General features: G+C 54.0%; 1 protein-coding gene across 1 annotated transcript in view; it reads left to right on the top strand.

The window, feature by feature from the left end:
- The window catches only part of FAIM2 (Fas apoptotic inhibitory molecule 2), a 45,648-nt gene that overhangs the window by 585 nt on the left and 17,182 nt on the right, over nucleotides 1–27,881 (top strand). Inside the window, exons 2-11 of the mRNA XM_047868554.1 lie at nucleotides 3,157–3,352; nucleotides 6,028–6,128; nucleotides 6,578–6,642; nucleotides 7,069–7,122; nucleotides 12,856–12,906; nucleotides 13,247–13,286; nucleotides 13,805–13,842; nucleotides 14,294–14,381; nucleotides 14,659–14,754; nucleotides 16,443–16,496. Of these exons, the coding sequence (XP_047724510.1) occupies nucleotides 3,157–3,352; nucleotides 6,028–6,128; nucleotides 6,578–6,642; nucleotides 7,069–7,122; nucleotides 12,856–12,906; nucleotides 13,247–13,286; nucleotides 13,805–13,842; nucleotides 14,294–14,381; nucleotides 14,659–14,754; nucleotides 16,443–16,496 (783 nt within the window). The remainder of the gene's footprint in view (nucleotides 1–3,156; nucleotides 3,353–6,027; nucleotides 6,129–6,577; nucleotides 6,643–7,068; nucleotides 7,123–12,855; nucleotides 12,907–13,246; nucleotides 13,287–13,804; nucleotides 13,843–14,293; nucleotides 14,382–14,658; nucleotides 14,755–16,442; nucleotides 16,497–27,881) is intronic.

Genomic DNA, 27,881 nt, shown 5'->3' with positions numbered 1-27,881 from the left:
CTGGACACATGCTTTGGGGGAGGGGATTACTATGGCAACCCTGCATCAGGATGCTTTAATTTGTGTTTTTGTTTTGGCTCGACATAGGACTAGATGGAACCAGATAAAACGTCGTCTCTTTTTTTCTAGTTTTAGGCCTGAAATGGAGGGGAAGGGCTGGGGCAGAGACTTGGCTGGCCTAGTGTGGTTACATAACATCAACAGCCTGTGGAATTATACAACAATCAGGGCCTGGGGCAAAGGGGGAGGGTCCTCTGGCCCTCTGTTTTGGGGGTGCCAAGGATTGGGCAGAGAAAACAGAAGAGGAGCCTCCCCTACACTCCCCCTTCCTTTCTCCAAGATGAGCCTCAGAGCCAATGGCATCCTTCCCTGGGCTCTCAGACCCTCCTCTCTGTTTTTAAGCTCCTGAGACCTCAAAATGATGTCACTGGTGATACCACCTCCTGCCATTGGGCAGGCCTCACTTGGGAATGAGGGTGTGTGTGTGTGTGTGTGTGTGTGTGTATGGGGGGCAGGGCCCAGGAGGCTCTGGGGCCCATCGGCAGGGTGGGGGTTGGGAGGAGGGCCCATTCATGACAGGGCTGAAGTCAGAGGTGATAATTCTTTTCCTGGGTCTGGTTTCAAAGGACCTTGGTTCTGGTGGGCTGAAATGGGTTTTCCTGGATGTGAGCCTTCTGGTCTGGATGAGGAAGGAGGTTGGGGAGTGGGAGGGCAGCAGGTGAACCAGGGCCCCATTCTCACAGGCCTAGGCTCCTCAAGGCCCTTCCCTAAGGAGGCCTGGGGGGTGTTCACCGTGGTGAAAATGAAAAGCCCCCTCCCCACACCTACTGCTGATTCCACCCCCCCACCCCAGTCACTTTGCTGACATCGCCTCCTGTCCTCAATGAATGTAGCACATTGCCCCGCCTCCTCTGCCTCTGACCCCCAGCTGGCTCACAGGCTTTCTGAGGATGGAAAAGAACTTTCCAGTTCAGTGGTCCTTAGGGCTGAGTGGAGACAGAGATGTTCTGGTGCTCGCTTCCCTCTGGGCTGCCTCAGCTGGACGCAACCTACAAAGAATGAACTCAGCGGCCTTCCTCTGCGGCCCTTCGGGTTTAACACATTCTTTCTGAAGCCAGAACTAAATCCCATTCATTTTCTGAGGCTTAGTCTTTTTGTTGCCGGTCAGTTTTCATACACCCCCTCCCCCACAGTCTTCCCTTCCCTGGCGGCAGCACTCAGGCCCTTCCAGCTCACATCCTCTTCCCAAAGCTTAAATGGACCCTCTGGGGCCTGGGGCAGTGCTGAGTGTAAATGGGCTTGAGTTTTCAACCTGCCATGGCACAATTCCCTCTGGGCCTCAGTTTCCTCATCTGTCAAATGAAGGAAAGGGTTGAGCTAGATACCTTCTGAGATCCCTTCCAACACTGAAGGTCTGTGATTCTGTTCTGGTTTGGGAGAGAGGCTGAGGTTCACAACAGGATGAGGCCAAAACAGGACCCTTCACCAGGGACCTCTTGCCCTTTCCCCACTCTATGGTCCCCTTTCTTCCTCATATCTCCCCTCACCCCTCTCTGTTTCCCTGCTCGCCCATCCCCACCTTCCTAGTGTCATCTCCAGCCCAACAGAAGGAGGCCAGTCCCAGTGGATGGGGCCTGGGCTCTGCAGCCCAATGGGCTATGTGTGGCTCTGTGACCTTGGACAAGTCATCCTTCCTCTCTGAGCCTCAGTTCCCTCATTTTAAAACAGGGATCAGGGGTGCCTGGGTGGCTCAGTCGGTTGGGCATCCAACTTCAACTTAGGTCATGATTTCATGGTTTGTGAGTTCAAGCCCCTCATTGGGTTCTCTGCTGTCAGCACAGAGCCCACTTCAGATCCTCTCTCCTCCCCTCTCTCTCTCTGCTCCTCCCCTGCTCTCTCTTTCTCTCTCTCTCTTTCAAAAATAAATAAACATTAAAAAAAAAAAACCAGGGGTCAAAATATAACCACCAAGGTAGCAGGGAGATTAAATGAAAGAATCTTTCATTCAATAATATTCTTGAGGGCCTACTCTGTGCCAGGCCCTTCCCTGAACCCCAGGGAGACAGTGGAACCATACACACCCCTTCTCTGCCCCAGGGACAGCCCCATGGTGGCCTCTCCTAAGAATTTCTCCTTCCTCAGTTATTTTTTAAACTTTTTTTAAAAGTTTATTTATTTTGAGAGAGAGAGGGGCATGCATGTGCATGCAGGAAGGCAGAGAGAGAGAGAGAGAGAGAGAGAGAGAGAGAGAGAGAGAGAGGGAGAGGGAGAATCCCAAGCAGGCTTGGCACCTGAGCCCAACACAGAGCTTGATGTCACGATTTGTGAGATCATAACGTGAGCCAAAATCATGAGCCGGACGCTTCACCGACCGAGTCACTCAGTTTTTTTCCCCTTTCCTTCCTCAGTTTTTATTCCAGCTTCAGTGTGTGCCTCTGGCCAGCCCTGACCCTCCTGGAGCTCAGTTCTCCCATCTATAAAAAAAAAGGGGGGGAAGGGGGAGAGTCTTCTTCCGCCACCATCTTTATTGGGGTGTAATTGACAAATGGTAATTGTATATATTTAAGGTACAAGACCTGAATGTTTTGATATACATGTATATTGTGAAATGATCACAATCAAGTCAGTTAACATCACTTCACATAGTTACCTTTCTTTGTGTGTGATGAGAACACTTAAGATCCACCCTCTCAGCAGATTTTGAGTATACAATAAAGTATTGTTAACTATAATCACCATGCTGTACATTAGATCTCCAGAACTTATTCATCTAGCACAATGGAAACTTTGTGCCCTTTGACCAACACCTTCCCATTTCCCCCACCCCCCAACCCCTGGCAACCACCATTCTACTCTGTGCTTCTATGAGTTTGGCTATTTTCGATTCCCAATATAACTGGTATCACGCAGTTTTTGTCTTTCTGTGTCTGGCTTATTTCACTGAGCCTTGTTGCAAATGGAAGGATCTCCTTCTTTCTTAAGGCTGACTAATATTCCATATCCCGTGTAAAATAGGGAAATTATTGTCTGCACCCCCACCCTTCCTAGTGCAGGTGAGAAAGTACCCATGGAAGTTCCAGATATCGGGGGCTGGTGGGGAGGACTTGGAAGGCACCCTTTCCCTGGTGACTGTCTCTCTTCGCCTCTATTCCACAGATCTCCGTGGCTAACAAGGCCCCCGGGACAGAGGGGCAGCAGCAGGCCAATGGTGAGAAGAAGGAGACTCCAGCAGTGCCCTCGGCCCCGCCCTCCTATGAGGAGGCCACCTCTGGAGAGGGGTTGAAGGCAGGGGCCTTCCCCCCAGCCCCGTCGGCTGTGCCTCTCCATCCCAGCTGGGCCTATGTGGATCCTAGTAAGTCTCTCAGCTCCTGGAGGCTGGAACATCATGGGGAGTGGTAGGCCCAGAGGAAAAACTTGGGTAGGAGGAAGTTGCCCATAAATAGATGCATTGTATGGTTGTTATATGAGGCTCTGTTGTCAAAGGCTTGGGATTTGGAGGGCTATTCCAAGGGTAGGTCAAGGAGGACTCCATGAAAAGGGAGAGACACAATATTTTCTGTCATAGTACTCTTGGATGGGGAAGAGGGGATTCTTTTCAAGTCACCAAGCTAGGGCAAATAGAGGGAGTAAATAGGGGGAGGGGGTGGATCAGGGGCTATTCTAGAAAGGCTTTCCTCAAAGAGGTACATTAAAAGGGTGGAGAGAGGTCAGAGTAGACACAGGAAAGGGCAGCATTAAGCTGTGGCTGGCTCCCTGTGAGTGGAGGTGTCGTGTTTACATGTGGGCTGATCCAAAACTTCCCCCTGAAGGCCCCAGGGATGTTGGGGGCCAGGGGTCTGAGGATCACTTCACCCTCACTTTCCTTACCTCTCTTCCCTTCTCCAGGCCTTTGTTGGGGACAGGAGGACATGACATGGGGAAGGTATATGGATGCCAGCCTTAGTGCCCCTCATGGCCAGGCATAATTCATAGGCACACTTACCCAGGTGAATGCCAGCTCCCTGTAGACCAAAAATCACAGCCCATGGGAGCCCCTCTGTTAGATTGAGCAGCTTGTGGGAGCTTTGCCTGGGGGCTGGGAACATACAGCTCCCCACGTGCTAAGGAAGGGCCCCTTCTCAAATCTTCCTCAGCCCTGGCAGCCTCCCTAAGCGGCCCCTCAACCCCCCCCCCCATATTATATACTCCCACCCTCCCCAGCAGAATTCTAGAAGGAATCCCAGGAACAATGCCTCAGACAGAACCTCTACTCACCGGGAGTGGCCACCATGGTCCACACCCCTTACCACAAACCCTCTCGGCCCAGAGCCAAGCAGACCTACCACACCGTGACCTACTGGAGAGCCAATGAAGGTCTGGTGTTTGTGTGAGCCCTTCTCACTGCCCCAGACACCCACAGGACTTTCTCTGTCCTCACCGCCTGCTCAGTAGTCTGGCCATTTGGGCTTTGGCAGGAGATGTAGACCGCACATGAAAGTGGAAGACAAAAGGGTGAGGGCCTCCAGGCCCCAGGTTTGCAGTGGGTTCCCCTCTCTCCCCCTTCTTCATTTTCCATATCCAGGTTGCCAGGGCTAGCTGCCTTAAATGGTGTTTTCCAGGGAACTGTCAGGGCAGGAAGGAAGCTCATTTTAGTCAACATGCGACAAACATTTCTAAGTGTGTGTCAAGCACTGTGACCAGAGGTGCTAAATTTCTAGCGATGCATGGATTTGCAAGACTTGCTGCCCCCACGGGCCTGACTGTATAGACAAGTAAACAGACACTACCACACAATGAAAGAGATGCAGTGATAGAGGCCTAGGCAGCTTACCTAATCCGTGTGGCAGTCAGGGAAGACTTCCTGGACAAAGGGGTATCCACATTGAGTCCTGAAGACTCAATGAGTTAGCCTGGTGAAGAGGCAGGGAAATGAGTGTTCAGGCTGAAAGAATATAATGTGCAGAGGCAAGAAAGCACGTGGCCGAAAAAATATAGTCAGGCTGGAGAAAAGTAGGAGGCAACAGTGTGCATTGGGGCTGAGAGCTCGGGGGAGGCTGTGGAAGCTTTGTTAAAGAACTTGAACTTGAGTAAAAGGCAGCGGGGAGCCATCAAAGAGCTTGATGCAGGGTCAGCTTTGAAAGACCAAGACTGACGCTTTTGCTGTGGAGGGAGGGTAAGATCATGGAGAAATGGCAAGAATTAAAAGGACAGTGGAAGAGAACAGAGCAGAGGCCTCAGGAATGGCCCAGATGAGGGGTGCAAAAGAGAGGGCAGCATAGTCCCCACCAGGCACAGAGCCATCGGCTTTCGCTTTCATCTAGTTTTGTCCCCAGGAGGTGAGTGTCACGGACCCATATCGCAGAAGACACTCCAAGATGGCTGATAGTCAGTCTGAGAAGAGGGAGCCACATGTGGGTCTGTTTGTGGATCCTATGCTCTTTCGCAGGCCTGATATCTGGGTTCTCAGTTCTGGGACCAGGCCCCCAAACTTCATCCCCAGCCATACCCCACTCTTTGCCCTTGTCCTGGCTTTACTTCCCCCTCCAGTTTCCCCCTGCCCTGCTTCCCAGCTGGAGCACCAGAAGGTTCTCCCATCCAACTAGTCCCTGGTTCTCACCCCCAGGGCCTCAGAGCAGGCAGGGGTAGGACCTTAGACCCTGAGATGAGCTAGGTGGCCTTGGGAGAGTGGCTGTCTCTCTCTGATTCTTAGCCACTAAAGGGAGCCAGCGTGTTTAGGGAGGAGAGTGGGGGACACAAGAGAAAAGGGCCACATTTGTATGGCAGGGATTGGCCCCCAGGGAGCCCCAGTCAGCATGCAAGGAAGGGGTAGGGAGATGACAGTGTATTCTCAGGACTCAGGAGAAGCAGCTGGGGGAAAAGGTCTGAGGGTGGGATGGGGTGAGGTGGGAGGTTTGAGAACGGAACTAGAGAAAAAAGCTTCCCCAGTCCAGAGAGCCAGTTTGACAAAAGTCAGCTCTGAACAGGTGGCCATTGGGGGCAGCATTTATATACATGGGAGCCCTCATGGCCCTCCCCATGTCCATACAGGCAGCTCCAGCTATGAGAACGGATTCCCCGCTGGAGACCACGAGCTCTTCACCACCTTCAGTTGGGACGACCAGAAAGTTCGCCGAGTCTTCATCAGAAAGGTAACCACCTCCTCCCAACTTTCCAGGACTGGGGGACTGGGGGGAGGACAGGGTGTCCCTTGAGAAGGCCCTGGCCCAGCCCTCTGTCTACAGAGGCCATCCCTGTGTCCCCTTCTCTAGTGACCCCAGCTGATAGCACCTGCTGGGAAGTGCTTCACCCCACTGCCCCCTGCTATACCCAAACTCATTGTCTCAACCTGTCTCCAGATACATGGGGCCCCTTGTCCTGTGGGGATGGGCTCTGGAGCAAAGTTGCTTGTCTTTCACCTTGTCCTGGGTCCATTCTAGTGACCCCTAGGAAAGAAAGGGGAGGGTATAGGATGTAGGTCTGGAGAGTAGATTGAGTCACTGGGAAGCTGGGGTACTCGCTGAGCCTCACTGGGGGCCTGAGCCTCCCTAGCCTCCGGTGGGGGCTCCCCAAGCTGACCGGAACTCCCTCCCAACCCTAGGTCTATACAATCCTACTGATCCAGCTGCTGGTGACGTTGGGTGTCGTGGCTCTCTTTACCTTCTGGTGAGTTGGTTGTGTGAACCAGCACCTTCTAGGGGCAGCCATGGCAAGGCCTGGGGCGGGGGTCCCTGAATCAGACTGCTTTTGGAATGTTTGCCTGAAAAGATTTGTGTGGGGCAGTGGAGGCCCTCACACTGGGGAGGAATCTTAGGGAGTGCCCACGGAGGAGTCCTCTATCCAGCAGGGGTGGACCCGGTACCTTCTGGGCCTGTTGGTGCCTGGGAAGTGGTCATTCCTCTCAGGTCTTCCAGCCCCACAGCCAGGTACCTCCATGTCCCAGCCGGGGACTGTGGCTGGGGCTCCCTATGCCACCAGGATCCCTTCTTCCTTTCTTCTTCGCAAGTCCTGGGAACCGTGGTGGGGCAGGTGCAGACGTGGAAATGGAGACATAGGGGAGATTCTGATTCTCTCCCCCTCCTTTCTCTGCAGTGACCCCGTTAAGGACTATGTCCAGGCCAACCCAGGATGGTACTGGGCATCCTAGTGAGTATACCCCAGGCCTCCAGGCCCCTTCCCAGAGAACCCTCGGTGGCACAGGGTGGGAAGTCTCCACGGACAGAATCCAAGCCCATGGCTCTCTCCACCCCAAAGAAGACTGTCCTCACAAGAGCATGACCAGACGGGCCCTTTGGATCTGAGGGGGAGGGAAGAAGACAGGCATAGGTTCTGGTGCTTGCACAAAGAGGGGAGGTGGGCTGGGGCCCTGGCTGGAGAGACCCAGACCTTGGCCCTGAGGGGAAGGGGGGGGGGCTGGAACACCTTGGCCCACACTAATGATAATGTTGCTACTCTTATTAACATTGTTGTTATTAATGCCTATGAATTATTAATCATAGTAACTACCACTTACAGAATGCCTAATAAGGGCTGGGCCTTGTTCTGTGCGCTGGATATACAGTATTGCATTCGATCCTCGAGTCTACTGGGTATGATTATCTCGGAAAACTAAGGCTCAGAGAGGTTGAGTAATTTGCCCAAGGTCACACAGCTAGTCTGTGGCGGAGCTGGGGTTCAAATCCAGGATTCAGGTTGAGGCTTGTGCTCTTAATCACTCCACTTGGCAGGCTCCCTTCTTCTCAAGGCACTTGGCTCCTGCTTGCCCTCTATTCTTTAAAGAACACGGCAGGTAACTTAAGAGAAGAAGTTGGGTGGCGTAGGTGATCCTTGACCCTCCTATCCGAGCAATTAGGGGTCATTTGGGGGTAATTCCAGGCCACAACTACCCTGGGCTCAGAGCAATACCGCTCTCACCGCTCTCTCCTCCAGCGCCATACTGGGCACTGGGGCTACTGGGGAGGAGACCTCTGTAGGGAAAGGTAGTGAGTGGCACAAGGCAGCACGGGAGTGAGCACCACTCAGAGGAGGGGAGGCGGGAGGGCTGAGCCTGAGACATCCAAGACCTCAGTCCACTTGAGAGGGTGCACCTCAACAGATGCAGACTGAAGTGGCTCAAGCAAAAGCGTGGGAGTGGGGCTGCACGTGGTACATGTGGTAAATACGGGACAAGACCGGCAGAGGGCTGGAAGGCTCCATGTAAGGGAATCTGACACATCTCAGAGAGCAGGGGGGCCTTCCGGGGTGGGAGCTCTGAATGCCCGGCAAGGAGCTTGCGCACTCCAGCTGTCCCAGGCCCGCTCCTGGGGAGAGGTATGGTGGAGATGTGGGCTCAGCCCAAAGCCTCCTGAACCATCCCGAGCCCAGAACAGTCCGGGTGGGCCTTGAATTAATACACGCCAACCATAGGCTGACAGGAAGGAGGCCCATCCTGACCTCGGTGGCTCCTCGGAGGAGCAGAGGAGTGGAGGGGAGGCTCAGTCAAGTTGGGAGTCCCAGGGGAGGAGACATTCACGCCTAGAGCCTTTCTTAGGGCATAGAACAGAGGACCCGTCTGCAGACCAGGCAAGGAGGCATGCATCTTGGGGAACTGGGGGCACTGTATGATAAAGCTAATGAGGCCCCAGGGACGGCCACCCCGGCCAACACACATGGCAGGTTGGCATGGCTCCCAGTACGTCAGCACCCCCTGGCAGACTCAGGTGCCCTGAGGACTCTGGAATGGAGTCCCCAGGCCCCTCACCAGGACTTCTGTGGGAGGGTCTGCAGGACTCCAGGTCCTGAGCAGATGGCGACAGGGAGACAGCCCGGGAATGAGCAGTCTCAGAAGTGGGGCAGAGTCTACCCCACTGAGGGCAGGCATGAGACTCTCACCCGTGAATGGTGAGGTTTAACAACGCTCCTCCTCAACATCTCCAGACAGAAAGCAGAGATGCTCTCCCTGGCTCAGGGGTGGGGGGGGTGGGGGGGGGAGAGGAGAAATCAGGAGTGGGCCTGGACCCTGTGCCTTTAAGGGGCATCACAGAGCCTTAGAGGTGCTTGGGAATCCCAGCACCAAGATGCTGCTTTTTTCTCCAGAAAGCCACCCTGTGGCTCTGTCCTGTCCGGTCCCCTCCCCATCCCTCAACTCTATCCACTTTGCCCCCTGAATTTGCTTCTGGGTCTGAGACCGAGTGGGTCTCACCTCCTTCAACGTACCAAGCCCTTAACAGCAATAAGAACGAAACCACTCTTTTTCTATGTGTGAGACACGGTGCTGAGTGCTTTACGGGTATTTGTCATTTGATCCTTATAAACAACCCTACCAGGCAGACACTATGATTATGCCCATTTTACGGATGAGGAAATGAGGCTCAGAGAGAAGTTATCACTTGCTAAGCAGCACAGTCTTGTGCACTGCCCCTACATGTTCTGCTGCTTCCCCTGCTGGTCCAGGATCGGCCCTAGAATGGGATACTGGGGGGAGGACACTGGGTTTAGACCGGCTTCCACCTGAGCCTCCCTCCCCTGTTCTGACACTCTGTAAACAGACCAGGGCTCCAGCCCAGGCCTGGGGCCCAGGCTCTGACATGCCAGTGAGTCTCTCCTTCTCGTCTGTGATTCATTCTCTGCCCCCTGGGATGGCAGCCTGCCAGCCCCCGCCTTCCACTCACCGCTGTCTCAAGGCCCCCGCCATCTCCCTCGGTGGGCTCTTACCTTATTGTCTGATTGCTCCCTCGGAGCCCTGGCGGCGGGGAAGGAGTCAGGGCTGTGGGGCGGGGGTGGGGAAGCAGGCGGAGGAGGAAACTGTGAGGCCCAGAGCTGGGAGAGGTGGGTCAGAGCCTCTCCAGGAGGCTGCCAGTCCGATTATACTAACAATTCCCATTCTCAAGTCCTTACCCTGTACCAGGGCCTGTCCACGCTTGACCTGTGCGCCCTCAAAATCCTGCTACAGCCCCTGTGAGCCGGTACCAGTGCTCCTGTTTCACAAAGGAGGGAAACGGAGCTCCGCAATTAAGTAACTTATTTAAGCTCACACAATAGGAGTGCAGAGCTGGGCTATGAATGTGAATGTCAGGCTCCAAAGCTGCCCTGTAACCCCCAGGTCATGTCCCTCTGCCCTTCCTGTGACCTCTGGTCTTGAGGGTTGAGGAGCTGTGGACCAGAGAGGAAAGGAGAGGGGGCCTTGCCCTTTGGAAGCTCCCAGTCTGGCGGGGAGACAGGACCCACACCCAGGACACACATAGACAAGGCTATTATCGTTATTATTATTGCCCAAGTGACTGACCAGTGACTCAAGGGAGACCAGAAGAGAGCACATGCTGGAGTGTTTCTCAACTGGGGCAGGATGTTTCCACTGTCCTTCGCTGGCCCCCGATACTAAGAACCCCTCAATCACTGTGACAACTGTTCCACATCACTCGAGAGCCACTGAAAAATAGGAAAAGGTGAAAATGGAGGCGTCCTATTTGCCAAATCCAGTAGGCTTATCTCCACCCCTCCATCCCTTATTCTTTTGCATTTCATCCAGAAGTATTTAAAGGCCACCTAGCCATTGCCAGGCTCCCGCTTAGTGGTAGGAATGCAAAATGAGTAGGTCGCTCCAGATGCCATATCCGGGTGGGGGTTCAGATGAACAGGTCTGGAGGGTGTGAGGGTGCAGGCCTTGGTTGAGGAATGTCCGTGGTGCGTGGAGGGAGCCCCTCTAACCCAGGCGTCAGGCTTCCCTGCCAGTCAGTCCTTTCCAGCAGGAGCAGAGTGTGGCAGGCACGTTGTGAGGGTGCAGAGAGGAGGAGGAGCGGAGTGCAGGGAAGGGTGGGCCAGGGAGGTAGGTTCAGGGAGGCACAAGAAGCAGGGCCTTGCCAGGTCTTTGGTAATTTTAAACAAGGGAGTCTCATGGTTGGATCTGCCTGTAGCTTGGAGGGTGGAAGGCAGGGGTGGCAGCAGGACCAGATGGAGAGAGGTGGCCCCACCTAAAAGGGTGGTATTGGGCATGGAGAGAAGGTGACAGATCTGAGAGCTGCCTGGGTAGGAGGATTGGCAGGTCCAGGTGATTAATCGGGCGAGGCTGGGTGAGAGTCAAGGATGCTGAGCTCTCTGTTTGGGCGACTTGGACGTGCGTGATGTCCTCTGCAATAGGAGACACGGGAGCAGGGGCAGGGAGGAGGGCAAGTTCACTCCTAACCTGTTGGGTTTGGAGCGTTTCTGAACGGCCATGTCTGCTCAGTAGGCAGTTGCATATTCAGGTCTGGGGTTGAGAAGGAACACGTAGATCAGAAACGAGGGTGTGGGAGCCATGAGCATTTGCCTGCTAGAGGGAGTCCCGTGGATGAGCGAGCCCCCAGCGAGAGCAGGAAGGGAGACAGCCTGATGGGACTCTGTGTCAAAGGGACTGGGCAAATTTAGATACTCTGAAGGAGATTGGGAAGGAGTGGCCAAGGAGGTAGGAGGGGACCCGAGAGTGTCATCTTGGAACCGGGGGAATAATGGGAGGGATCCGATGTTGAAAAGTTAGGCAAGACAGGGACTGACAAGTATCGCTTGGACTCAACAAGGCCACGGGGACGTGGCAAAGCCAGCTGTCATTAAGTGGGGCTGGGGCTGAGTTTGTGGGGTTGGGGAGCAATGAGGAGATGAAGCAGGAGACAGTGAGTGAGGACGACTTTTTCAAGCAGCTTGTCTGTGAGGGTGGATAAAGTGGAAGTAGCTGGAACTGGGGAAGACATTGGGTTGAAGATGGAGAGCGGTTAAGGAGGTTCATGTAGGAGGAGAGGTGCAGGTAGATGCTAAAGGTGATGCTATAGAGATAGACATGGAGGGGCGGTTGAGGGTGTGGGGCCCAGAGTCCAGGCTGGGGCGATTGGCCTGGGATGGAAGGACAGAAGAAAGGGATACTACGTTTGCCAGTGGCAGGCAGGGGGCCAAGGGAGCTCCACGCCATCTCAAATCTTTCTGGGACACACCAGGCCAGACCTTGCAGGAGCGAGGCAGCCCGGGAGGTTTGCAAATGAGGGAAGATGGTTGGAATTGCTGCTCTGGGGGACAGGTGACAAACTGAGAAGGGAGATGGGCGAGGACGGCAGGTGCCGTGTTCAGGGTCCACCGGGGGCTGGAGACCATGCATTGATGGTGGCATCCATGTAGGTAGGCGTAAGCGTGCCCCTTGGGTCCTCAGCCCCTCATCTTCTACCTCCCGGACTGGCCGTCACTTCCACTGCTCTCTAGAAAATCCTCAGTCTTCAATCCCTGTCTCTGGGGTTGTGCCTGAGTTCCCTTCCAGTCTTCCACTGGACATGGCCATCTGATCCAGAAATTCATACCACAGGTACCTCCTGCCTGTGCCAGGCGCTGGCAGGACAGATGAGGGCCCTTCACCTGATTCACTTGCAGCCTCGTAGGGTAGACCAACAATAAAGTAACAAGGTTATTACAAGTAGTGAGAAAGGTGGGAGGGGACTGAAGGAGGCAGCGTGGGGCAGTGGTGATAAATTAGTACTCTGGAGCAAGAAGGTGTGAGGATTATATTAGTCTTCATAAAGCACCTGGCACTCTGCCTGGCACCTAGAAAACACCGTATACGAGCTTTCTGTATGAAGTATTGGGAGTGTCTGGGAAGGCCACTTTGGACTGGGTGGTCAGCTGTCCATGACACCCAAGACTCCATGTTTCCAGAAGCAGGCTCACCCAATTCCCATTCCTGGCTTTTGGAATTGTACCACCATCCTGCCCGTTGCCAGGTTCTAGGACGACCAAGGTCTTAAACACCGTTCCCCCGACCCAATCATACTACCTGGTGCCTGTGGACAGCAGGGGGCGGGGGGGGGGGCAGAGAGTGGAATGAGCAGGGGACTGGGTGGAGGGGCCTCCGGGGGCACGGGCTGACTGCCCATCTGTTTCTCACAGTGCTGTGTTCTTCGCCACCTATCTGACCCTGGCCTGCTGTTCTGGACCTAGGTATGTGATGGCTTGAGGAACAACTTGCGGGAACATGAGAAGGATCTCGAAAGCCCTGGCCCCAGTCCTGCCTGCTGCCAGTGTGCTGTGAACTTCTGAGAGGGCTCTACCCTCTGGGCTCCATCAAGCCTGCCCCTCCCTCCTTCCCTTGGCGCCTCTCAGGTGGCAACAGGGTGGTGTGGACCGACAGATGGGGGCGCCTGGGGGTGTGGCTGAAGGAGGAGGCTCCAAGGAGTGGGGATGGGGTTAGGCAGAGGCCCCCCCCTCCCAGCTGCAGTGACCCAGCCCGTGGCTGCCGGCACCCCCCAATCTCCTCTGAACTCGGTGGTTTGCCTTACAGGAGGCATTTCCCCTGGAACCTGATTCTCCTGACCATCTTCGTAAGTGACCTGGGGGTGACTGGGGACAGATGCTGAGTGCACATAGTGGGAGGAGGAAGCGGGGGGGGGGGTGCTTCCGGGGCCAGGAAGTCTGGGCTGCAGATGTCCAATGGGAGGTGACTGGTGGAGGCCGGGGTATTTTCACCCCCCTTCTACAACAAAGACATCCCACCCTCTCTTTCCAAATAGGCTTAGTCTCCCCCACCCTTGACTCCTCCAGCCACTGTCTCTTTTCTTTGTTATGTTGTTTTTGAGAGGTTTGAATGTGGCATCCTAGAGCAATGGATAAACAAGAGTAGGTCATAGAGAGGAGGGAAGAGCAGGGCTGCAAAAGGAAGAAGGGAACACAGCTAGTGCAGGCCCATCAGGACGCTCCTCACCAGGCCTGAGTTGTGGAAGTGAATGTGTGGGGGCGAGGCCGATGCAGAGTTGAGGGGTGTGCCCAAGGAGTAGAGGCCCAGACTGGGCCCCCAAAGGCTGGATTCTGGAGCATTCCCTCATCCTGCTTCTCCTTCCAGACCCTGTCCATGGCCTACCTCACTGGGATGCTGTCCAGGTAAAGGGGACAGGTGGCAGGGGACGGGCCACTCTCTGAGGGGAGCGTTCAGGGAGGGTGGAGGTCCAGGCAGGCAGGAAACATTGGCCTGGAGCCCTCTTCTCACACACTCCGTTGAACAGTGACGGCAGGACCTGGCCAGGTCGGGGGGTGGAGGTGGGGAATGGAGGAGAGCAAGATGACCTCTCTCAAACTGCAGCTTGAGAGACCCCAGCCTGGGTGGTCACACCACTCCCTGTAAACCTCCCTGGTACCAGCACAAACCCCTCTCCATCCTCTGCAAAGAGGAGTTTGAGTCTAAGCATGCTGGGGAGGGCAGAACCCAGCAGAGAGGCTGGGGGCCAGAGGCTGAGGGATCGGGTCCCCGCAGAAGGTGGTGGGCCTGGGAGGAGGGCCGGGGGAAACCAGGACCCCTGCCTGAAGCTGAGCCCCCCGGCCCTGTGTCCCGCAGCTACTACAACACAACATCTGTGCTGCTGTGTCTGGGCATCACGGCTCTCGTCTGCCTCTCAGTCACCGTCTTTAGCTTCCAGACTAAGGTCAGCTCTGGGGCTTTTGGGCGGGACAAGGCCTATGGGATGGGGGGCTCAAAGCTTGGGTCCCTGGCTAGGGAGGGGGAAAGGGGTGTGTAGAGTCTGGGAGGCCACTTGAAGGAGGGGAGGAGGGGGGACGCCAGCTTCTAGGTAGGGAGCATAAGACAGCAGCCTGCTGTTTAGGGCTCAGCCTTCTGGCCAGCACACCACCCAGCAGGGGTCCCCAGGAGTGCCAAGCCACTCTGTGCCGGCCCAATGGTTCACACCTGTCCCATCCCTGCAGTTTGACTTCACCTCCTGCCAGGGTGTGATCTTCGTGTTGCTCATGACTCTTTTCTTCAGTGGACTCATCCTGGCCATCCTCCTGCCCTTCCAATACGTGAGTCCCTGGGTCTCCCAGTGGGGCCCCTGGGGAGGGAGGGAGAGCCCCACCTCGCCCAAGGGTGCCGTTTCCTCCCCACCTTCCAGGGAAGGCCCAGAGCCAAAGGCCCACAGCTTGTCATCCTGTCCAGCCCTCCTGGCACCTGCCCTGAGCTGGTTGGCAGTGTAAGCAAACAAACAAGGAGGTTTTTCTTGGCAGGCATGGGCATCTGCTCACACCATGAGCCACATCCGGCTTCACCTTTCTCATCCTCCCCTCTAAGGGGGAGGTGAGGACGAGGGAGAAGCCACAGCACATTTAAACCCTGGGCAGGGACCGGAGCGCACGAGCTCCATAGCGCCACCAAACCCAGAAGGGCCCTGAAGAAGGACCTCCTGGGGCCCCTGGGGGATCAGCCAAGTGCAGAGGGCCAGAATCTGGCTGGCCAGGCAGGAAGGAGGTGGGGCAGTGGGGGTCTGAGCATACCCCCACCCCATTACGGTGTCCATGGGGCCAGCCAAATCTCAGCTGTCCAGCCTGCCCTCGGAAATGCAGCTCGGACAGCACAGGGCTCAGGGGTGACTGAGGCAGTCAGCGTGCTGCAGGTGGAGAAGGGGCAGACCGAGGGCATCACAGGAGGGGCTTGAGGTTTAATCCTGGGAACCCAGAGGATGAAGCTATTAGACTCCTGCTAAGGGCTCAGTGCTTGTACCCCCACCCAGGACTCCTCTTAACCACCTCTGGTGCATGGTCCCCCCACTCCCCCTTTTCTGCCAGGCTAGAAGCGGCATTCCCCACTCCCCCTTCCCCCCACCCCATCCTGCCCAGCCCCAGTCCGCAGGGTATTGGCTCCAAGTCCAGGACATCAGGATTGGTTCTGGCATTTCCTTGGCAATTCCCAGGATCCTGTTGACGAAGGGAGGGGCCGGAGCTGGTCTGGGGGCCCTCTGTGTATCTAGGATGGGGGAGAGGCAGTTATAGGAAGTGGCTTCCAAACTTCAAAGAACCGTTTATTGATCCAGGTCAGGCTACTGGGATGCCTTTGTTTCCAAGAATCTTCTGGGGGAAGGCCCCGTGGAGGGAGGCATGGCTGAAACCTGCAGGGTTTCCACACCCAGCTGGGTGCCCCTGAGACCTAGGGGTGGCCAAGGTTGGGAAGGGGTGCTGCAAGCAATCGCATCATGAATGGCTGGCAGGGATTCCATAGGATCCCCCCATCCCCCCACCACACACACACAGACCTCTGAGCCCCTTACGCCTCCAGGCAAAGCTAGGGAATTCCCCTACAGAGGAACAGACAGACCCCACGCAGGACAGGGATGAGTGTGTCTGCAGCGGGGAGGTAGCGGCCTGAAGCCAGACTCAGGCAGGGAGGACGGCAGGGGTTCAACAGGTTGAGTCTCCCTCGACCAGCCTGAGTCCGGGGCTGTGTATGGAGGGAACACCAAGTACATGTCAGCTGGGAACTCCCCTGCCAGTCCCTCCCTGATCACTGTTATCCTGGGGCTCCCCAGACGCACCCTGAGCACACAGAGAATCAAGGACCCCTCTCTGTCCTGGGGCGTCTTCAGGACTGCTGGGGAGGGTTGGGGGTTGCTGTGAGAGAGGGAACCCACCAGGGAGGTCTGTGCTACATCCCCCGGTCTCTGGACTGAGCCCTCCTTTGCCGCCTGTCACCCTATACCCATTTTGTGTCTGCTCCACAGGTGCCCTGGCTCCACGCTGTGTATGCCGCTCTGGGAGCAGGCGTGTTTACGTTGGTGAGTGTGGCTCCCTGGGGGCCCCGCCTTCTCAGCCTCTGATCACCTCCCCAAGCCCCTCCACTATCCCCGTCTTCCTCATGGACCTCCTCCCTAACACCTTGTAAAGCTCCTGTGGGCAGGTCAAGGCTCAGTGCTGCTTTCAGGGAATGCTCTCTGGTTTCTGAGATACACCAGCTTAGCTGGGCAGGGGAGGAAGAAGGTGGTAACAGGATTGGAGCTTTAGACAGAGCTGGGAAGAGGCACCCCTGGCTCCTGGGGAGGGCCAGTGCTGCTTGCAGGGGTGAGAGAATGAGGGTGCCCTGGCCACGGGGACTAAGCTAGTCATTGCTCTCCTAGGGAAAATCTGAGAAGGCTTCTTGGAGCAAGGGAGATCCCCAGTGGTCGTGGTTGTTGTCACCAAACTGAGAGTGTTGATGGTGATGATGATGACGGTATTTATTGAACACCTCCCCCCACCAACAAGCTCTCCATGTGCGTTTAACCCTCACCATGACTCTGTGAAATAGCTTCTGCTGTGATCAGGTTAAGATGAGGAACCCGAAGCTCAGAGCCTAAATGACTTGCCAGAGTTCACACAGCATCCTAGGAAGCAGGGGACCAGAGTGACAACCTGGATGGTCTGGCTGCAGAGCCCCATTCTGGGTATGAGGCTACGTGGGGAGGAGCTCGGGACAGCCCCAGGGAGATGCCCAGGAGACAGGAGGTAGCCAGGGACAGACATCTGCCTGGAAGAGCCCAATACAGGCCCTTTGCTCAGGTGGGCACCTGAATGTGCTGGTGCTCCGGGACCCGCCCAGGTGGGCAAGCTCATCTTGGTGACCTCTTCTCAGGGGGCACACAAGGTAAACACCAACACCAGCAGGAGGAGTGACCAGACCCTCCTGTCCCTCGTTGGAATGTTTTAGTGCTGAAGGCACTAAAAAGGGATCTAGTGAAACTCCAAGCCCTTCCTCTCATAGATGAGAAAACTGGACCACAAAGAAGTTAAATGTTTTGTCCCGTTTCCTGGCAACATGATGGCATATCAACTAAGTGTGGCCTTGGTCAAGGCTAGGCTGACCAGTTTCTCCCAGTTTACCCAGAACTTTGCCAGTTTGAGCACTGAAAGTCCCACTGCTTGAGGGAACCCCTACATCTCGGGCAAACCAGAAAGGTCACCATGCAGCACTAACTTCTCTTGGCTCCTGCACCAATACTCTCTTTCCTCCAGGCAGGACCTACTTAAAATAAGTTCCAATGAGGGGCACCTGGGTGGTTCAGTCAGTTGCGCCATGGACTCTTGGTTTTGGTTTAGGCCATGATCCCGCGGTTTGTGGGTTTGAGCCCCGCTGACAGTACAGAGTCTGCTTGGTATTCTCTCTCTCTCCCTCTGCCCCTCCCCCTGCTCTCTCTCTCTCTCTCTCTCTCTCAAAATAAATAAACATTAAAAAGTTCTTTCAATGAAAAGGAAGGGGTGGGGAATAAGACCAAGAGGAAAGAAAAATGCAGGGTCACATGGGGGGAAGTGAACCCAGGAGGCTTCAGAGGACAGTGTTTGCCAGGGACAAATGGAAGAAGAGGGGTCAATGTGCAGGGCAGAGGGGGAGCACGGCGAGCATCAGTGGAGAGTAGGGGAGTTTACTTGGATTCCTGTGGATCAGATCACAGCCAGTATGTCAGCTAAGCAGGAAGGCTGTACATACAAGGAAGGCTGGATGAATAGTAATCCCTTAAATTTGTTTAATAATCCCTTGTGTTGTTAGAATAGTAAAAATAATCCCAGCCATCTGTTCCACCCTTTACATTTTAGAAAACACTTTCACACCTATTACCTCATTGGATCTGCACCACAACCCAGGGAAGGAGGCAGCACTGATGTTATAAGACCTGCTTTCCCCATCCGAAGCCCTGGGTGTTAAGAGTTGGCAGATGTGGGATAGGACCCAGGTGTCCTGTGCCCAGCCTGGTGCCACTTCCAGCACCCCTGTGGTCCCCCTCAAAGAAGACAACTCCTATTAGCTTGGATTTGGGAAGAGGCTGGAAGTTCTTTCCAGCAAACCCCCTGTTCCACCCCCGCCCCGCCCCCATCAGTATTGGCCTTTCTACTGGACTATTCCCATTAGCATGGAAACAGGCTATAATTTCTTCTATCTGGAAACACACACACACACACCACTCTTGACCCACATCCCTTTGCAGCACCCCCATTTAGAGCAAAAATCCTTATAAGGGAATCTACACTGATGATAAGCTTCCCCCAAAAGTAATGCATTCTTATGAAACCTTTGTAAGCTGAAATGGTATAAGCGAAGAAGCAACTAATGTCTATGGAAAAATTTTTGAGTATCCCAGCCCCCCTCCAAAATAACCTCTCTTAGGTTTTTCTGCTACCTTAGGACATATCTTGCTGACATGATGCACAAAATAAATAGAGATAAAACACAGATGCTCACAGACACTGCTCAAAACTGTGGCGGCTTGATGCCCAGATGCTGGGTGTAGTTCCCAGGGAAGGAGCTTGGGGGTGCCACTCGTTGTGTGGGGTGCATGCTGCCTCTATCATATAACAGCTCACTGCAAAGCAAATACTATATATATATAGTATATATATAGTATATATACTATATATATATACAGCTCACTGTATATAACAGCTCACTGCAAAGCAAATACTGAATGCTATCCACGCCCCCCCCCCCCCCCGCCATTTTTTTTGTAAAAGTGAAAATCCTCTTTGGATTTCTTTTGGCTAGCGAAATCAGATACGACAGGTCTTTGGTAAAAATGAAACAATGTAACTCAAACTTTCAGAAAGCAAGGGATACCTGTATTTCCAATTTGTCTCCTCCTTTCTCTCCTCCCAGTCCTTCTCGAATTCTCTCAACCCTGTTAATGCTCTCAGCAGGGTCAGCAGTGGTCATTTCTCAGCCCTCATCTTGCCAGACCCTCAGCCTGTTTGATACAGTTGCTCATTCCTCCACCCAGAAGCATCTTCTTCCCTGGGCATCTTGGCCACCAGCTGTCCTGTCTTTCTCCTGTCCCCCTGCTCACACCGAGGGCCATAGGGCCATCAACTCCTCTCTTTCTATGCTCACTCTCTACAGGATCTTTCAAGTCAGGATCCTCTCAAGGCTTTGAATACCATTGTTTATGCTGATGGCCCTACAGTTGATCTCCAGCCCAGAATTCCAGATTCGAATTTCCTATTGTCCAGTCAGTATCCGCATTTGGAAACCTAATAGGCACCCCAAACCTAATACGTCTGAAACTGAGCGCCTGCTCTCGCCGAACCCCTGCTTCTCCCACAGCCTTTTCTCCATCTCTGTAAATGGCAACTCTGTCCTTCCAGTCATTCAAGTCAAACGCCCTGCTGACATCCTCCACTCCTCCGCTCTCCTCACACCCCACTTCTGGCCCTATAGCAAATTCTATCGGCCCCACCTTCTAGGCAGAATTTGACCACTTGTCTCCACCTTCATGGCTACTCCCTGGTCCCCCTCTTGAATTGCCGCCGTGGCCTCCCACTGGCGTGGCCCCCACAGTGTGTGCTCAGTGCAGCAGCTCGGGTTGATCCTGTTAAGTGTGAATGAGGTCACATCGTTCCTCTGCTGGGCCTCCAGGGATGACTTCCTGGGCCTGCAGGTCCTCCCTGACCTCACCTCCTCCCATGCCCCCCACCGCCCGCTCTGGCGCAGCCATGTGCACCTCCTTGCTGCCCCTGAGCACGGCAGGCTCACTCCCAGCCCGGGACCTCTCTACCTTCAGATGCCTCCATCTGTCCCCTCGGATCCACTCACAGCTCCCTGTGTCCCCTCCTTCAAGTGTTCGCTTGATTTACAATCCTGTGTGACTGAGCACACATGCACGCACACACTGCCTACTCCTCCTCCCTGCTTTATTTCTCGCCACAGCACTGTTCATCCTTTTTTTCTGACTTGTTTGTTGATGGTCTCCCTCCAGCAGAATGTAAGTTCCTTGAGGGCAGGGGTTTTTGTCTAGCTTGTTACTTTACTGCATCCCCAGTGCCTGGCACCCCTTTGATGTTTATGGAACGAATAGGTGCCTGAGAGGCGTGTCCGAGGGGCCAGGACTGGCCGAGATGCTGGTCAGAGCAGGGAAAGAAAGCCTCAGTTGCTCGGTGAGTCATAGGGGAGGAGGAACCACAGTGCCTAATTAGCTGTTAATGTCTCATTAGGGCTCCTCCTCCAGATTATGTAAACAATGGCCAGGAGCACGTGGTCTGAATCCCCCAGCTCCACCTCCTGACCTTGTTCACCTGGGCCACAGGAGGGAAGACATGCACAGGTTCCCTGGGGCCCCTGGGGTAGGGGAGAGCCGAGGAGGGCCCTGGATTCACTGCCCTCCCTCCTCTGAGTTTTAGGTGGGCAGAGGCCATCAGAGGCCCATCCCCACAAGAACAGTCTCCGGGCCTTTCCATGAACCCCAACTCAGAAGGCCATTGACCTCAGTCTGACCCTGCTTCCTGCATCAGTTCTGTCCTGTGGAAGCTGTGGTCCCCTAGCTCCAACCCATCCCCAGCACCCAGCACGCCCAGTCTCTTCATCTGCCCATCCCGGCATCTCCCACCCTAGCCTGTGGAGAATTCTCAGCACCACGAGGGGCCCTCCCAGCGACGCACTCAGAGCATCCCTGCCCAGCTGCCACAAGGAGGGTGGGTGAGAAAGGGGAGAAGCCTCAGAGGAGACCCCAGACCTCCAGCGAGGACCCACCCAATGCTCCCAGCCTGGGCCTTGGAAGGGCTGTTAGAATTCAAATGGTTTTTCTCTCCTAGATACCTTAGCCCCTCTCTGACAGTCTCTACCATCTGTTAGGGCAGGGCCACTGAGCTGGACTAGGCCAAGATCAGGGGTGGAGAGCCCAGGCTTCTTAGGGCCGAGGTCCAGCCTTGAGGAAGAGGCCCCTCCTAGGCCTCACCCATCCAGCCTTGGTGCATTCTCAAGAGGCTTTGGGTTTTCTGCCTCACCCCTATCTCATACCCCTCACTGGGCACCAGACCCAAATGCCAGTAGAAGTGGGTGAGTCAGCCCGCAGGTACCTCAGGGCTTATCCTCCTGACCCCACTAGTGCCCTCTCCTTCGGTGCTTTTTTTTATAGTGGCTCATGGAAAGTCAGGCGGGGGAGTATGAGGGCTTGGCTGGGTGAGATGATGGGGCAAAGTGGAGAGGCTGGGACAGAGCAGGAGGGTTGGGGCAGGGAGAGAGAGCGGGTTGGGCCAAGGGCTTGGCCAGCAGGTTTCCTGCTGTGGCTGAGCCTCCGTACTTGTGTGGCTCTACCTCAGAGCTAGTCCTTCTTTGGGGAAGCTAGGATCTCCCAGCCACCTAAACCGGGAAGCCAAGCCAGGAGACTTAGGAAAGAAACTAAGCATGGGACTTTGGAAATTAGGCGACAAGCCCAATACGAACAGAACTGTCCCCTGCCTGGCCTGGATGGATTGGAGACCCGAGAAAACATCACAGTCTGTGTGTGTGTGTTTTAATGTTTATTTGTTTTTGAGAGACTGAGCATGAGCTGGGGAGGGGCAGAGAGAGAGGGAGACACAGAATCCGAAGCAGGCTGCAGGCTCCGAGCTGTCCGCACAGAGTCCAACGCGGGGCTCGAACTCACGAACTGTGAGATCATGACCTGAGCCGAAGTCAGACGCTTAACCGACTGAGCCACCCAGGCGCCCCTCACGGTCTCTGTGTTTTAAGGAAGATTAGCCAGAAGCTGTGTGGGTAGGCCAGAGCCTGAGAGACCAGTTAAAAGACCACTGCAGGCAGAGTGCCAGAGTTGGGGACAGGGTGGCAGGAAGAACAGGTATGTTGGTCAGTACTGGATGCTTCAGGGCCTGATGGTGTTTGGATGAGTGAAGCTGAGGTAGGAAGATGCTTTGTAGGTGTTGGCCCCTGCCCATGGGGAAGATACATACAGCCCTCTGTCCTCAGTCCCTGCAAGAAAGGAGGGTTGAGGTGAGTCCTTAGTGCTGGCAGGGACCTATTTGCGCTGAGGCCCTGAGACAGCATGCTCCCCACCCCACACGCACCCTCATAAACCACACACACACACACACACACACACACACACACACACAGTGTTAGCTGCCAAGCTGGATGAAAGCCCCATTTTCCTGACTCTCAGTCCAGCTATTGTTTCGACTCTATCTCCCTGTCCCATTTCACAGGTGGGAAAATAGAGGCCAGAGAGTTCCTGCTGCTTGACTCCCTCCACAGTAGAAGAACCCAGGGAGGCTTTCTCAACCTTTGAGATCAGGCTTTCAGCAGTTACTTCCATCCAACCCCAGCAGAGAATCTGTGTCCCTGATGTTCCCCTGACTGGCCTAGGGCAGCCCCACAGCATCTGGAGGATTCTGGAAAGAGACTCCTGTTTGCCCCCGCCCCTGCTTTTTTACTCAGGGCTGTGACATATGCCCTACCTTCTTCACAATTAGAGAAACACTTTGAAAAGCAAAAATGGCTACCCAAACCCAAGGCAGGGGTATCATTTTATTTTAGACTTACCTTTATTTCATTCAGAGCTCAGAGGCTCTTTCGCCTCAGTTTTTTACGTGAGCCTGAAAGATCTAGTGAGAACCTTCTCTGTTCTGCTACCCACCCTCCACCACTAAAACAGCCCTGACACCTCACCTGCGGCCTCATCTGAACCCTCCGAAGTTGAGCGCTCTCCTCTGAGGGCAGCAGCGGGGAGCGTGGATTGACGGGTAATTACTCCTTCAGGGGGAAAGTGCACTAGGTGTCCCCCTCCCAGGACCCACCTCGGTTTCACTTCCCGAGGCAGTCCTCCTCAGGAACCCATGCCCTGCCCAAACCAAGCCCTTCAAACCAATACCTTGACCTGGAGACAGTGAAAGGAGTCCTCCTCCCAGCTCCACCCCCTCCACCACCAGGGGTGGGGGACTGAGGGAGGGACGGTTCAGAGTCCCTGTAAGGAGCTGGGCAGAGGAGTGTCTAACTGGCATGCTGGGGCAGGGAGGGCAGGAGTCACTGCTCTCAGATGCAGAGCAGAACCAGGAAGAGGTGTTATGAGAAGGGCCAGGGGAGCCCTCCAGGTGGCCACATGCACCTCCCCCAAATGACTTTCAGGATCTAGCTCATCCTCTTACCACTGTGACCTTGGGCAGGTTACTTGACTCCTCTGTGCCTCACCTGCTTCGTCTTTAAAATGGGCCTAATATGAACTATTCCACAAAGTCGTGGCCGTAATTAAATAATACATGAAAGGAAAAAAGAAAACAGCCTGGCACTTGGAACTTGATAGTTTCTCCACTATCATGGTGACTTTTACCCTTATCGTAAATGTTAACCTTGTAACTCAGAGCACGAAATTTTGGAGCAGAGTACTTGGGTTCAAATCCATGCTCTGCCGTATTCTAGCTGTGTGAACTGATAAAATCATATAACCTCCCTGTGCTTCCGTTTCCTTATCTCTAAAATGCAGGTAACGATAGTACCCACCATGTAGGTTGTTGTAACTTGAAAGTGAATTAACATATGCAAAGCACTTAACAAAGTGACTGGTGCATCATTAGTAATCGATGATATTGCCTGTTAGTGGTAGTCAGTTGCAAGATTTGAACCCAGGTCTGTGTGACTCCCCAATCTATGTTCTTTTTTTTTTTTTTTAATGTTTATTTATTTTTGAGAGAGAGAGAGAGGGAGGGAGAATGAGTGGGAGGGGGGTGCAGAGAGAGGGAGACACAGAATCTGATGCAGGCTCTGGGCTCTGAGTTGTCAGAACAGAGCCTGACAAGAGGCTTGAACCCCCAGACTATGAGATCATGACCTGAGCTGAAGTCAGATGCTTAACCGACTGAGCCACCCAGGCATACCTCCCCAGTCCATGTTCTTTTTTTTTGTTTTTAATTTTGTTTAATGTTTATTTTTGACACAGAGAGAGACAGAGTGTGAGCAGGGGAGGGGCAGAGAGAGAGGGAGACACAGAATCTGAAGCAGGCTCCAGGCTCTGAGCTGTCAGCACAGAGCCTGACGCGGGGCTCAAACCCACGAACCGTGAGATCATGATCTGAGCCGAAGCTGGATGCTTAACCGACTGAGCCACCCAGGTGCCCCTCCCCAGTCCATGTTCTTAAGCACCGTATTACACTCATGCCCTACCTCAGAGGACCACACATGGGCTCTTCCACATACTTCCATACGCTGCTTCCCTTTTATCCTGGGGTAGGCCTTCTGGCTCACATACCTGCCAGACCCTGTTCCTTCAGTGGCTGCCTAGAGGTGCTCCCGAAGATGTAAGCTGCGTGCAGACGTTGTCTGCACCATTTAAACTTTTGACACTCAGGTCAGTAAAGACAAGAGAAATAACTTCTGTTGGTACCAGGCCACAAATGGACCCAGGTCTTCACTCAGTGCCTCTCCTCCGCTCCCCTACTCCCTCACCCTGTCCTGCATCCCAGCCTTTAAAGGCACAGGGCTTGAGGCTGGCGGCCTCTTCCTACAGAATCCTCGAAGCCCAGGCTCACCCTCTAGCCCAGAAAGTGGTGGCAGGGCCAGATGGGCCCAGTGCTCCCTGTAGCCCCCCAGGAAGCCTCAGCTAGCCTTGAGCTCTGTGCTTCTCTTTCCACCTCTTCCAGCCTTCTACACACACACACACACACACACACACACACACACACACACACACCCCGGATCCCAGAGCAGTGTCACATGCTGGAAGGAGAACGGGATTTGAGGTCAGAAGATCTGAGCTGTCCTCTTGGCTGTGTGAGGTGGGCAAGTCCCTCCCACTCTTTGTGCCCCAGATTCCTCAGAAGGTTCAGCAACTTTTTTGTATGTTACTTTAATCTCTCTTTTAAAAATTTCTTATTAGGGGTGCCTGGGTGGCTCAGTAGTTTGAATGTCCGACTCCTGATTTCGGCTCAGGTCATGATCCCAGGATTGTGGGATTGAGCCCTGTGTCGGGCTCCCATGCTGAGCAGGGAGCCTGCTTGAAACTCTCTCTCCTTCTGCCCCTCTTCCCCTGCTCATGCTTTCTCTTTCCCTAAGAATAGAAAATGAAATAAAAATAAAACTTTTTAATTAAATAAAGTATGAAGACATTTGTTCACATATTTCAGTTTTTAAAATCTTACAGTATGTAGATAAAGCAAATGCTATTTGCTTGTCCTTCGCTGCCTTGCCCAGTGGTAAGTGCTGTGATCAGTTGTCTCCTTCTGGACCTTTCTACATGCATTTTATAGGTATTTGCTATATAGGCTTGTATGACATACAGTTTTGTGAGTTTTTTGTTGTTATTACAGAAAGGGGATCGTATGAGGCAGCTTTTTGTGCAGCTTGTTCTTTTCTAATAATAGCGTATATCAGAGATGTTTCTGCCTTGGTGCTGCTGCCCGTAGTTTATTTAACCATTTCCTAGTTGAGAGTTTAGGGTTTCCAGTATTTCACTGTTAGAACCAGCGCTGCTGTAAATGGCCTTGGGCGTGCTGTTTTGCACACTCATGCTGGCATTTCTGTAGGATGGACATGGTCCACGAGCTATTTTTTTATGCTGACTCAACACATTGTAAGGCCAGCGTTTTGCATCCGGTGCCTGTTTGTTGCTGGCTCTGAGCTGGCCTCTCCATGGCGTGGCTCCCCCAGCCTCACCTCTGGGAGGACAAGAGACATAAGCCCAGGTCCTGGACACAGCAGGGTCAGGCCAAGTGTGTGGCCAGGGGGCCCAGCCAACAGGGTGAGCCAGGAAAGTTTGCCTTTGGCTCCTCTGCCCTCTGTGCATGCCCCCTCCCCCTGCAAGCCCACTCTGCCTACTTCTCTATCAGAGTAGGAGACAGATGGTCACTACCTCGCCCAGCGTCCCAGAGCTAGTGAGGAGCGGAGTTGAGGCTGCAATCCAGGTCAGGCGGACTTTCAAGCCCGTGCTCATAATCGCCCCCATCTCTCCACCTTTGAGGGGGTCATGCCTTGATGTCCCCCGGCACGGAAGAAAAATGACCATCAGCAAGCCACTCACTGGCTCTGAGACTCCTTTCCTTGTATGTAAAATAGTGATAGTAATTCCCACCTCCCAGGGCATATTGGGCGACAGAAATGAGATAAAGGATTAGTGTGTGAAAGGGCAACTCAGATGTAAATTAATAGCCTCCTAGACCCACTCCTGCCTCTTGCCCCTAACCCATGCTCCTCCTCCCACATGCTCCTCCTCCCACATGCTCCTCCTCTTGTGTTCAGCTGGCCACCAACTCTAGGAAGTACCCGTGTCCTTTCAGATGTCAGCGGTCAAACCAGCTGAGATCTTAGCTGCCAGATGTTAACTATAACCAAGATATTCACTCCCAACCAAAACGTTAGTTAACGATGCTTACCAACACCCAAGATTATCGGGCTACTTGCCCCTGTAATGAATGCATGCTCATAATGTAATCTCTGATAATTTGCTTTCATTAGACTGTCAATTCTCTGAAGGCAAGCTCCTTGGAACATAGTAGGTGCTCAGTAAATATTGGTGGGACTAAATGAGGGAAAGCCTGCAGCTGACTCGCAGGCATGAGGTTGCAGCGACAGGTGCAATGGTATTGGAATCTGGGGCAGGCTATCCCAGAGAGCACCACGTAGATAAGCATCCGTGGCTATAGGCCAAGGGCAGGGGCGGAAATCACTTCATTCCTCTTCCTTCCAAGAGCAAAGCCTGCTGGCTGCTGTAGGAGGCCTCCTGGGTGGGTGCTCCTTGGAGGAGCCACCCCCCAGCCCCGGTTGGGTCCGAGCCTTCTAGGTTGAGAGAGTCAATTTCATTAGCTCACCCAGGGGTGACCAGGCTCTGAGAAATCAACCAAGCAAGCCACTGATTGATAAGCCAGATCAGCAATTTATTAACTTATGCTGGCAGCATGACTGCTAAGCAGCCTGTAGCATTCAAGTCGGTCCCTCTCCTTGCGCGTTCTCTCTTTAGAGGGCAAATTTATGTGAGAATCTGAATCCTATTCAGGAGGAGCCGAGTGGAATGAAGTGACAGGATACGAAAGAACAATAAGCATTGAGGCCGCATACATCTACTTACCCTCAAAACCATGCCATAGTGTGGTCATTATTACTGTCCCACTTGGTAGAGGAGGACACTGAGGTCAAGTGGGTGATGGTTACTGAGGGGTGGAACCGGCACTCAAACCCGAGCGGTCCGACTCCAGTCCTGCGGTCTCATGCACTGTTCCCTCAATGCTGCTGAGCTCAGGGAGCCTGACGTGCCTGGCACAACCCCCCCTCAGCCCTGGCTGTGGCTCTCCGCGTTCCTTCTGTTAAGGCTGCGTAGCGTCCCCTAGTAACATTTCCGCCTCCTGGATGAGCTGTTGGAGACACCTGGCTCTCAGCAGCAGCATACACGTGTTCTCAAGGGGGCACCCCTCCTTCTGCATGTAACAACTATAAAGCCACATTA

Source organism: Prionailurus viverrinus, chromosome B4 (assembly GCF_022837055.1).
Source record: "Prionailurus viverrinus isolate Anna chromosome B4, UM_Priviv_1.0, whole genome shotgun sequence".
NCBI lineage: Eukaryota > Metazoa > Chordata > Mammalia > Carnivora > Felidae > Prionailurus > Prionailurus viverrinus.
Note: the sequence above shows the minus strand (reverse complement) of the source record. Positions and strands in the feature narration are given on the sequence as shown.